Consider the following 12152-nt stretch of genomic DNA (forward strand, 5'->3'; position numbering starts at 1 on the left):
GTGCCTGGTGACAGGACGAGGGGGAATGGGCTAAAGTTGTGCCAGGGGAGGTTTAGGTTGGATATGAGGAAGAACTTCTTTGCTGAAAGGGTTGTTAGGCATTGGAATGGGCTGCCCAGGGAAGTGGTTGAGTCGCCATCCCTGGAGGTCTTTAAAAGATGTTTAGATGTAGAGCTTAGTGATATGGTTTAGTGTTCTAGTGGAGGACTTGTTAGTGTTAGGTCAGAGGTTGGACTAGGTGATCTTGGAGGTCTCTTCCAACCTAGGTGATTCTGTGATTCTGTGAATTGGCTAGGAAACCAATGACTGAAACAGAGATGTGAGAGCAAACAATCAAGCAAGTCATAGTATATAGTGTTTAGAACCATCCCCAAGATGTTTAAATATCTTGCCTTAGCAGACCACTTTGTTATTTACTTGAGACAAAGAGGGCTATGAACAGTCATAATATTATTATATCTAAAGAAGTCTGGAATGCATTATACATGCTGCTGGCTGAGCTGCAGAGGGCTTGCAGTGTTGTGTAAGGACAGAAAGGAAAGCCATTAATCTCAGAAACATCAAGCCTGATTTAGAATAACGTTGCTTCATCATGTAGTGTATGGATTTTGTGGCCCAACTGATGTCGATTTCTTCTTTAGCATGGAAACCATCTGAGGGCTGTACAAAGGCCTGTGTGGTCTGAGTCCGGGTCCTGGTGGATGTACCTTCCGCAGTCCAAGCACCGTCACAGACTCAGAAAAGAGGCCTGCAAGTGACTGAGCTTAAACCGCTGTGGCTTGCCTCATGGTGCTCCCTCTGGGCCATCACTGAGGTGCATGAGCCAGCCCCTTCCACGCTGACTGGTCTGTGTAAGAACCTGCAGTCCAATTAACCTGGGCAGGCTTTAACAGCTGGACATCAAACAGCAACAAGCAGCAAGGAATTCCTTACTGCTGCTCAACAAAGCATGAGCCGGGGGGCAGTAAAATGGAATATTCTAAGTTGATGAATCAAAATCCAGACCACTGAAAAAAATTGTTCTCACTACCACAGGAATATTATTAGTTAATAATGGCTAAAAAAAGGTCAAGCTAGCAAGGAAGACTGCATTAAGAGGAAGTTTGAGCAGGGGCAGCCTGGCAGAGCTTTCCAGACATACCGTGGCTGCACTGTGTTCTAGCTGTGGGAGCAGAACTGATGATCATCTCTCTGCCTTGTTCTGCTGATCCTAAACCTCACACCCGTCACAGATGCATATCAAAGGGCATACTGTCTTCAAGGCTAACTTTTGCCTCTGTCATCCCTGCCTGTCTGCACAACACAACACAGAGGCAATGTCTGCACTGAGTATGTTAAGCTACAGGAGTCACAGTTTCAGAAATCTGCTGCTTGTTCAGGATCAGGAAAGCTACCAGCCCAGCAGGGTGAGCCTGTGCTTTTTTCCTTTATGCAGTTGGAATGGGCTAGACAAAGGCAAGTCTATTTTACTTCTCCTTATTAGATTTTGCAGTCTGCTTTCGCTGTGAATTCCTCTGAGTCTTTCAGACACCAAATAGAATCGTTTGTAGCACACCACTACTCCATGCCTCTTCAAGTGACTATCAAATCACTTAAAAAGAGGGGGATAAAAACAAACTCTGCCAGTATGTTTAAAGGCTAGCAAGTAGCTAAGCATGTCCACAGTAGCTGTGCAAAAAAAATAAATAATAATAATTAAAAAAAAAACCACAGACGTGGAATAAAGACTGTGCTGGTGGGTGAACATCTATGTGAAATAATTCCGTCTGATAATACATCTTGAAACAGAATACGTGTTATCACTGGAGCTAACAACCCACATTTGGTAGGTGCTGTGCTTCAGCAATTTCAAAGAGCTGCACAAACAATCATGCCAGTGTCACCTAGCTTGGGACACTGGCTCTGAAGTGGGTCAGCTGTGCGGTGTGACCATGGCCACCATCCAGAAAAAGCATTGTACAGCAGTGTGGCAGGGGGATTCTGTGAAGAGACTGCTCTTGATAGAAAATATTTACAGGAACAGAGTGAACAAAATCTGCCCCATTCAAGGCACTGTTTTTATTTACATCCCCTAGCTAGATTGTTGAACTACACCCAAGACTAAGTATGGCAAACCAAAGCACCATAGTTTGTTTTATGAGAGCTTTTATGAGAAAACTACTTAAGAGTTAACATCCTGGAGTATCTATCTAGTAAGAAACATTAAGTGTATCAGACAACATCTACAATTACACATGCACTTACATTCCCTTCAAAAGACATTAATTTAGAATAACAGATATTGTTAAATAATTTTCTTCTCAATAATCTTGCCTGTTTGCTAGGACCCGCATAACTGTAAAAACATAAGAAGCTTAAAAACTAAAACAAAACTAGGGAACTCACTCTCTGCTCCTGGAAGAGCCAGATCACGAAACTGGTTTTGCATTGCGTATCCCTTCTCTTGCCTGGACTCCTACGTGATGTCAGGGCAGGAGACCAGCAAAACGGGTGGGAGACTTGGAAGCAAGCATCTCAAATTCCTTAATGCTCCAATTCTTGTTTACTTGCCACCACACTATAATTATGCAACTAAATGGAAAGGTTTTATTTTGAATTTCATAATTTTCATTTAAACAATTCAAGATACATAAATGAGTGCTTTCTTTGTTGTTTTTAGAAATTCACTACTGACATGAAGACAATATGCAAGGCTTCTGCCCACTTCAGTCTGAATCCCAGCAATCCTTCTATATGTTGATAGACACTGCTACATAAATAATACATACGGTTCATTTCATGCCTATTCTCTTTTTGCTTTTGTTCTGTAAGTTATAGACCCAATAATGCAACATTTATTTCTTCACATTTGTGTAAACTGCAGATTCATTGGATATGAGATGATCGATATTCCCTATGTAGTTATTTCTCAGCCTGTCCATCAATCTGCGACTGTCATATTCATCAACTTTATGAAAGTCTTTCCTTTAAATGGACTGTACAGTTAAAGTGATTTAACTATCTTAAATATGGTAATGAATTGTCAGAAAACAGCAATTAGTAGAAAAGTGAGTAGTTAAATGGATATCTGAAAGTTATTGATAAATGAACTCTGCATGCTGAGAGATGAAAGCTAGTCAAAATACTGGAAACCAGTTCTGAACAACTTCCATATTTAAATTTTCTCGTATATTTTGAGTAGATTTTCTTGCAGCCAGATCCTTAGCTTATCTAGATAATAACAAATCAAGAGTGTAGCACTGCTGAAGTAGCAGATAGCAGCATGCAATTCATGTGAAATCAGAAGAAATCAATTAAGACTGCAATTTTACTGTATAATGTAACAACACTATAGTGTCATACACAGGAATGAGTATGACATCACAAGTTTTATCAACAAAACCCATCATCTCTCTCGCAGCAAACACCACTTAATTTTAAAGACAATTAGAGCTATTTGGATAGTTCTTTCTCCTACCCCTTACCTTCACCTTGGAGTCAGATGCTCAACAGCACATACACTTCTCATACATTTTATATATGCACTGAGAAATAAAATGACTAGGTTATTCTGAAGCTCCTCACATAGATTCTGAAGCATCAGAATCAGAGAAACTTTAAAGCATCCCCAAGCACTTTTCAAATAAGCTGAGTGCAACTGCTGAGCTTCAAGGAAAAGTACTCACATATATATATTCATGCAGCAGTCTGTCCATTTCTCTTAATAGCACTTTAAAGGTGTCCAGGCTGGGTGATTTGAAATTCATATCTGCATATCTGCATATCTGCATTTAAAAAATCCAAGTCAACTGCTCACAGTCACCCTTGATTTAGATCTGTAAATACAAATGTAGCTGCAAATCAGCTTAGCTGCATCTGACATATTGTTAAGAGCAGCTGTATCTGGCAAACGCAAGAAGGAGAGAGTTGCTCCCATACTTTTTATTGAATTATGCAGCCTTAGCCGAGTTAAACTTTAACTGGCAGGGACCAAAAATTATTACTAATAAAATGCAATTAATTGCTTTCAGTTTTCTAGAATCTAAATAAGGCAGATGGACAAGGAAGTGAGACGGATAATCAATAGCTTCAGCCAATGACTTTGCAGGTGGCAGAAGAGATGAAAGGGAAAGTGGCAAGGAGCTGGCGTTACTGATCCAAACAGGCAAGCCTTCCTGCATTCATGGAAAGCTGCAGCAGGATTTCTGAGTAGGAAGTTTAGCATAACTTACCAGATTTCAGAACTGAAAGAAAATATATCTTGAAAAATTAAAGAAGGGGGGGGAAAAAGGAAATGATGGACAGAATATTGTCCATCTTAAATAGGCTACACCCCAGAAAGCTACTAAAAACCTGCAAAATGACTATGTACACTGTGTGTTTTTAACAGAAGTGAGAATGAAGAAGAAGAAAGCAAAAATCCAGTGGAAATAAGAGCCTATGAATTAAAATCCCATTGCTGTCAGTGTCTGGGAAAGTCAACACCAGCATATATTTTGGTTATGAAGAAACAGATAACTTACCTCCTAACTCAAGGAGGAACAAGCAGGTAGTACGGCTGAAGGTCACGTACAGACCAGTTCATTATTCTCAGTTACTACTAAACAACAGCTGTATGTAATAATTCTTTTATAGGGTTGCAGAAGATCTGTTCAAGTATGCTAACATTTCTGCATGAAATAATGGCACACTGCAGAATTCCAAACAGTAATCATAAAAAGCTGATGTGATGATGCTGAATCTGTGACCGTAAATGGTAACAATGTCAGACAATTATTTGCAGTGACAGCTGAGGTCACGGATCTCCCACATCATTACTTTGTTACTGTTCCCCGATTAGATCATGATGCAGCAAGCAATTAGGCATTTCATCAGAAAAGTGATAAAACATGTTTGTATGACCTTGGTTTTATAATGATCTTTCACTGCGCAGTTCAAGAAAAGGCCAGAAATTAGACACAGTCAGTTTGTTCATCATTAGGAAAGTATCAGATATATGGTTGTTTAAGTCTCAAAAGCAAAATAGATCAAAAAGCATTGAAATTTGGGGAACATTAGAGTCATTTTACTGTCCATTAGGTCAGGAGAGAACACATGCCAGTCAGGAAACCATTTTCAAGAACAGAAAATGTTTTGGAGAAGTTATGTGACCAACATTGTCATAAATATATGTACACAGGTATCTATAAACATAATTGTAAAGAAAATCTATTCACTGAAAAAAAAAAATGCCTCTGAAAAAACTTTGAAGTGCACTGTAAAATGTTTCTTGGAAATCACAAATGCTAGGGAGGTGAACCCAAGTTTAAGACACTAAACAGCAGGAAGATGACAAATGCAGCTCAAACAATTAAAAATGCCACTAATGGCAATGTCCAATGGCAGGTGATGACATGATCCCAAAACAGAACAAGTAGGCAAGCCTGAGACATAGTACTTTAAACATCAGAGAAGACAGGCTAGTCAGCACAATTACGTAGCCTACACAGAGCAGCATCACAGGAATAATTGGTGGAAAGTGGGCACACATCTTAAACTACAGACACACAGACACAGACACAGATACAGACACAGATTTCTAGGTTGGAAGAGACCTCAAGATCATCGAGTCCAACCTCCGACCTAACACTAAGCACTCCACTAAACCATATCGCTAAGCTCTACATCTAAACGTCTTTTAAAGACCTCCAGGGATGGTGACTCCACCACCTCCCTGGGCAGCCCGTTCCAATGCTTAATAACCCTTTCGGTAAAGAAGTACTTCCTAACATCCAACCTAAAACTCCCCTGTCGCAACTTTAGCCCATTCCCCCTCGTCCTGTCACCAGGCACGTGGGAGAACAGACCAATCCCCACCTCACTACAGCCTCCTTTAAGGTAACTGTAGAGAGCGATAAGGTCTCCCCTGAGCCTCCTCTTCTCCAGGCTGAACAAGCCCAGCTCCGTCAGCCGCTCCTCGTAAGACTTGTTCTCCAGACCCCTCACCAGCTTGGTCGCCCTTCTCTGGACTCGCTCGAGCACGTCCATGTCCTTCCTGTAGCGAGGGGCCCAAAACTGAACACAGTACTGGAGGTGCGGCCTCACCAGAGCCGAGTACAGGGGGACAATCACTTCCCTAGACCTGCTGGCCACACTGCTTCTTATACAGGCCAGGATGCTGTTGGCCTTCTTGGCCACCTGAGCACACTGCTGGCTCATATTCAGCCGACTATCAACCAATACTCCCAGGTCCTTCTCGGCCAGGCAGCTTTCCAACCACTCATCTCCCAGCCTGTAACTCTGCTTGGGGTTGTTGCGCCCCAGGTGCAGGACCCGGCACTTGGCCTTGTTGAACTTCATACAGTTGATCTCAGCCCATCGCTCCAGCCTATCCAGATCCTCCTGCAGAGCCTTCCTGCCCTCGAGCAGATCGACACACGCACTTAGCGTGGTGTCATCTGCAAACTTACTGAGGGTGCACTGGACGCCCTCATCCAGATCATCGATAAAGATATTAAAGAGGACCGGCCCCAGTACCGAGCCCTGGGGGACACCACTTGTGACCAGCCTCCAACCAGATTTGACTCCATTCACCACAACTCTCTGGGCCCGGCTATCCAGCCAGTTTCTAACCCAGCGAAGCGTACGCCAGTCCAAGCCCCGCGCAGCCAGTTTCTTGAGGAGAATGTTGTGGGGAACGGTGTCAAAAGCCTTACTGAGGTCAAGGTAAACCACATCCACAGCCCTTCCCTCATCCACCAAGCGCGTCACTTGGTCATAGAAGGAGATCAGGTTCGTCAAGCAGGACCTGCCTTTCGTAAACTCATGCTGACTGGGCCAGATCGCCTGCTTGCCCTGCAAGTGCCGCGTGATGACCCTCAAGATAATCTGCTCCATGAGCTTTCCTGGCACTGAGGTCAAACTGACAGGCCTATAGTTCCCCGGGTCTGCCCTCCGGCCCTTCTTATAGATGGGTGTCACATTGGCTAGCCGCCAGTCAACTGGGACCTCCCCCGATAGCCAGGACTGCCGATAAATGATGGAAAGCGGCTCGGCTAGCTCCTCTGCCAGTTCTTTCAGTACCCTCGGGTGCATCCCATCGGGCCCCATCGACTTGCGCACATCCAAGCTCCTTAGCAGGTCGCCAACCATTTCCTCGTGAATAGCGAAGGCCACATCCTGCTCCCCATCCCCTTCCGCCAGCTCAGGGCACTGGGTGTCCAGAGAACAACCGGTATTGCCGCTAAAGACTGAGGCAAAGGCGGCATTAAGCACCTCAGCCTTTTCCTCATCCTTAGTAACCAGGTTTCCCCTCGCATCCAGTAAAGGATGGAGATTCTCCTTAGTCCTCCGTTTCGCATTGATATATTTGTAAAAGGATTTTTTGTTGTCTTTAATGGCAGTAGCCAGGTTGAGCTCCAGATGAGCTTTGGCCTTTCTAATTTTCTCCCTGCACAGCCTCGCTACATCCTTGTAGTCCTCCTCAGTGGCCTGCCCTTTTTTCCAAAGATTATAAACCCTCTTTTTCCTGCTAAGCACAAGCCGCAACTCTCTGTTGAGCCAGGCCGGTCTTCTTCCACGCCGGCTCGTCTTTGGGCACGTGGGGACGGACCACTCCTGTGCCGTTAAGATTTCCTTCTTGAGGAGCACCCAGCCTTCCTGGACTCCTCTGCCCTTCAGAACCGCCTCCCAAGGGACTCGGCCAACCAGCGTCCTGAGCAGCTCAAAGTCAGCCCTCCGGAAGTCCAATACAGCAGTTTTACTGGTCCCCTTCCTGGCCTCGCCAACAATAGAGAACTCTACCATTTCGTGGTCACTCTGTCCAAGATGGTTTCCGACCACCACATCTCCCACCAGTCCTTCTCTGTTTGTGAAGAGAAGGTCTAGCGGGGCACCACCCCTGGTAGGTTCACTGACCAGCTGCATCAGGAAGCTATCTCCCACACTCTCCAGAAACCTCCTAGACTGCTTTCTCTGTGCCGTGTTGTGTTTCCAGGATATATCCGGGAAGTTGAAGTCCCCCACGAGGACAAGTGCCGACGATTTTGCAACTTCTGTCAGTTGCCTATAAAACTCCTCATCCGTCTCCTCATCCTGGTTCGGCGGTCTATAACAGACCCCCGCCAGGACGCTAGCCTTGCCGGCCTTCCCGCGGATCCTAACCCACAGGGATTCAACCTCATCATTCCCAGCCTGGAGTTCCACAACATCAAAAGATTCTCTAATGTAGAGAGCCACGCCACCACCCCTTCTGTGCTGCCTGTCCCTCCTGAAGAGCCGATAGCCAGGCATTGCAGCACTCCAGTCGTGGGAGCGGTCCCACCACGTCTCCGTGATGGCAACCAAGTCGTAGCCCTCCTGCTGCACGATGGCTTCCAGCTCCTCCTGTTTGTTACCCATGCTGCGTGCATTAGTGTAGATGCACTTCAGCTGGGCCATCGCCTTCTTCCCCAGCCTAGCCATTGTTTCCCCCCGGCACGGCTCCAACAAGCCTTCTTTGAGCCCCGTCCCCCTTCTTGCCTAGTTTAAAGCTCTCTCTATGAGAACAGGAACCTATGTAAACCTCTCTCTACAGGAACCTATGTAAAAAGTAGCTATGTGGAAAATAAATAGACCAGTTCATTTGACGTCCCGGCAGGGTAATCTGTTTCCTGTTGTTTGTATGTACTGGTAACCTTTACTTAGGCTCCAAAGAGCCTGAAAGATGGAATAGTGGTGGAGACATGGCCATTTACAGCAAACGTTAAAAGCAGCGATGGAAAGGTGTTTGCTCAGAGGTTCATGCAATCACTTTGCAGAACAGTGACTGATGGGCTTAAATCTAAAATGGTGCAAGGTCTGCCTGCAATTTTTCTGAAGGATGGGTGCTCTAGTACGTAGCTGAGTAGTTTATGCACAAAGGAGTCTTCATAGTTAAGGGCACTTTGTGTTAATAGTGGTGAATCATACCACTGAGGTGGATTTGCATTAGAGCAATTCTTTGCAGTCATTAAAGTGATGCTGTTCTGAGAGCTGAAACACAGTGAGCAGCCTGCTTCCTTCCTGTTGAAAATCATTACTATCAAGTAGCAGCATGTGGAAAAGTAGTTGCAGTGAGTTTCATCAAAAATTACAGTAAATTAATTAAAGTCATTAAGTATATTCTAGGTTGATAAGTGATACAGATTTTAATCAGTCATGCAGACAAGGGCGGCAAGTTATTTTCCATTGCATTACCAACTTCTCAGCTCTTGGATGTGATACGTCATTGGGAGCTGCTGAGCACAGTACCTTTTATCAGTCTTATGCTAGCAGGTCATCTCAGTCACAGTTCCACCTAAAATATTCTAAAGAAATTCTGATTGGAAAGCAGCCAGAATTCACCCTTTCTGATCACCAAAAAACTCTCAAACAGTGGCTGAAGTTAATAACTGATTCCATCTAAAAAAATGCTTGCTTAATTTATTTTCTTTTAGACATTTTAAAGAAAATTATGTGAGGGGCTGGGGGTTGACTTTTTCTTTTTTACTGGTCAGTGAAGCCTCTCAACGCTCAGAGTAAGAACAGCGTTCCAGCTAAAAAGAGCCCCACTGTTTGCTTGCACTACTAAAAGAAGATAAAAATGTGGATGAATTTTTGTAAATGTGTTAAAAATACAAACAAATTGTGATGCTATTGAAACCAAAAATAAATTTGGTTCATCGTTCGCCAGCCTTCGCTCAGGTTGACTCTTCTATTTTCCTTGGAAATACATAAAGTAAAAGGAACTCAGAGTGAAAGTGCCTGAAGCAGTCCAACAATTATTCCAAATACTTAACTCGAGTATATCCACAAGATGATGCTAGCTGAAATGGGGCAGGTTTTGGAGGGGTTACAGACAAGTAAAGTAACAGAAGAAGGGCTTGCTCAGCATTAGGGTAGTGACAAAAGTAATCTACATCTTCCCATTTTAAGTCCCGATCTTCCAGTGTTTGTTGCATGGGAAATCTCTGCCTCATTTTCTTAGTTCCTTTATTCCATTTAGATTAGTGCAAACTTGGTCTGGAAAGCTTTAGAAAAAAAAATAATGAAAAACTAAGGAACTGGCTAGCATTTATCCTATCTTTCTTAAAGTCAGTTCTTGTGACCACTGGCTATAGCTGGAGTTACATTCTGCTCCTATATGTTAGAGAAGTAAATGAATATTTGGTAGTCTGAGATGTATTTATCCTCACAGTGCTTATGTGCATTCTGTTATTTCAGTTTGAGAGATGAGGCAGAAAAGCTTACCTGTTGCAGAGGGCCTTGCTGGAAGTATTTGACAAGAGCAAGAAACTGGCCCAGCCCTCTCCCCACAGGCTGCAGTTTCCAGGGGATCAGACCTCCTTGAAAACTGGGAGGCAGTAAGCCTGGGATCGTGGAGGTGAACAGAAGACTGTAGATTAGGGCTCCAGCAGTCCGAGTGCAATGTGCTCTACACACAAACATAAGTGAACGCTGATTTTTCCATTTGGGTTTTGTTCCTCACCTGACATAATATGAGGAAATGACATGGCAGCACACTGAGTAGGTTTGCTTGCGCAGTGCAGTACATGATCGAGTGCTTTGGTGAGGTTCTAAGAGACTGCCAGAGAGGAGACAAAGGGGTCATTAAAGGATTTACAAACTGCTGCCACTCCATGCAGTTTCTACGTGTCACTCCCTTAGTTCCATAAAGATTTGCAAATGTGTTACAAAGATTAGCCATATGACAAACTATAATAAGGCTCTTAAAGACAGAGCATACTGCTCTCTGCTTTGGTATCTGAAATTTAGAACACCTTACCTGGGCAGCACAGGAGCCTCACAGCTCCGAGGTCACATATTTTGTATTATGTAGTAGAAACAGGGGAGATAAGGTCCACGGTAAAAGCACATCACCTGCCTGACTGTTCAGTTGTAGGCACTGCTGGTAGAGTGTCCTGGAACCATCTAAGATACCAGAATACATTAGGCAACTACACACCATGTATTTCCTATGCTGTGTGATAGCTAAGCAAGCTAATTATATTATTGAGTATATAAAGATGGAGATGCTAGTTAGAAGAGATGCTAATTAGTGAGTTATCTCACTAGCAGTGGTGATAATGCTGGAGGGAAACATCACCTTCACTAGTGCCTGTAGCAGAAAACACTGTAATGGCAGATGCAAAGGCATTCAGAAAAGAGCTGCAGAACTTATTTGACTTTTGGAAAGTCTGATAAACTGTGAGAAGTTTAAGAAGCTCAAGGCTAGAAGAACATTAAAAAGCAATTTGATCCCAGTCTGTAAATTCTCTGTGAGGAGATTTCAGATAATGGAGGACTGTAGCAAACAAAGAAATAAAAAAAAAATCCAATATGTGGTACATCAGGCTGGGAATGTAGGTCTGCACAGGAGGGCAAGCAGAGGACCCTAAGCAGAACTGTTCTTTGAAATCTGGGTTAGCTGGGGAATATGTGAGGCTGGGTTCCCAAAAGACTCGCACCAACATCAGTTTTTCTATCGTGGCATTGCATTCTCATCAGACTTACAGAGTAGTCAGAAAACAGGGGGCCACAGCTGCACATCAAAATCACACAATGCTTTTTCCAATGGTTGCCTCCACCATTTGGGAACACGGGGGACAAACGTGTCCTTCCTTCTCTCCACCTCTTCCAATAAATGCTTGATTATGCAGCTGCTGCATAATAGCTGCTGATGCCAGTGGGACTACGTGGTGGTTGCATAATCAGACCAAAGAATGGAAATCTCTGGGCAAATTCTCATCTCAGCATCACCTGCGAAATCCTCATCTCTACTGTTCTGTGGGCACAGAAGGCCGATGGTCATAGGAGGGCTGAGAAGGTGAGGATTATTTTTGTGTGTAGCTGGCTTCCAATTTTTTATTTACAAGTGTTGTAAGATTGTAGTGGACACAAGAACATTGACACAGCGCATCAGGATTCTCTGTTGCAGTGCGTGCATGTGATACTTGTAGTTGAATTATTCATTGTGAATTATTACTTTCTTTCCGCCTCTCATCTAATGTTAAAGTGCACAACTGAAAACCACAGTCATCACTGGGCAACTGCAAAATGCATAAATATCTGTCATGAAAAAATGAGCATGCATTGGATCCGCAATACAAACATGCGCATCCACAAACAAATAAATAATGGAACTAACATAAATAAAACATGGAACTAACAGAGAATAACCACCAGCTGGCCTTCAT

At 43.7% G+C, this 12152-nt stretch overlaps 1 protein-coding gene across 19 annotated transcripts in view; it reads left to right on the forward strand.

The window, feature by feature from the left end:
- Positions 1–12152, forward strand: part of SHISAL1 (shisa like 1) — an 85924-nt gene that overhangs the window by 56113 nt on the left and 17659 nt on the right. For 3 of the 19 annotated variants that reach the window (XM_040565330.1, XM_040565310.1, XM_040565320.1), the window contains exon 5: positions 11616–11782. The exons of 8 other annotated variants lie outside the window; for them this stretch is intronic. In XM_040565330.1, coding sequence (XP_040421264.1) covers positions 11616–11769 — 154 coding nt within the window. In that variant the 3' untranslated portion in view covers positions 11770–11782. Of the gene's footprint in view, positions 1–641; positions 5187–9473; positions 11262–11615; positions 11783–12152 lie in introns of those variants that run through there. 8 more of the 19 variants (XM_040565423.1, XM_040565419.1, XM_040565431.1 and 5 more) reach the window with 7 other exon arrangements.

The sequence above is a fragment of the Cygnus olor genome, chromosome 1, assembly GCF_009769625.2.
Source record: "Cygnus olor isolate bCygOlo1 chromosome 1, bCygOlo1.pri.v2, whole genome shotgun sequence".
Lineage (NCBI taxonomy): Eukaryota > Metazoa > Chordata > Aves > Anseriformes > Anatidae > Cygnus > Cygnus olor.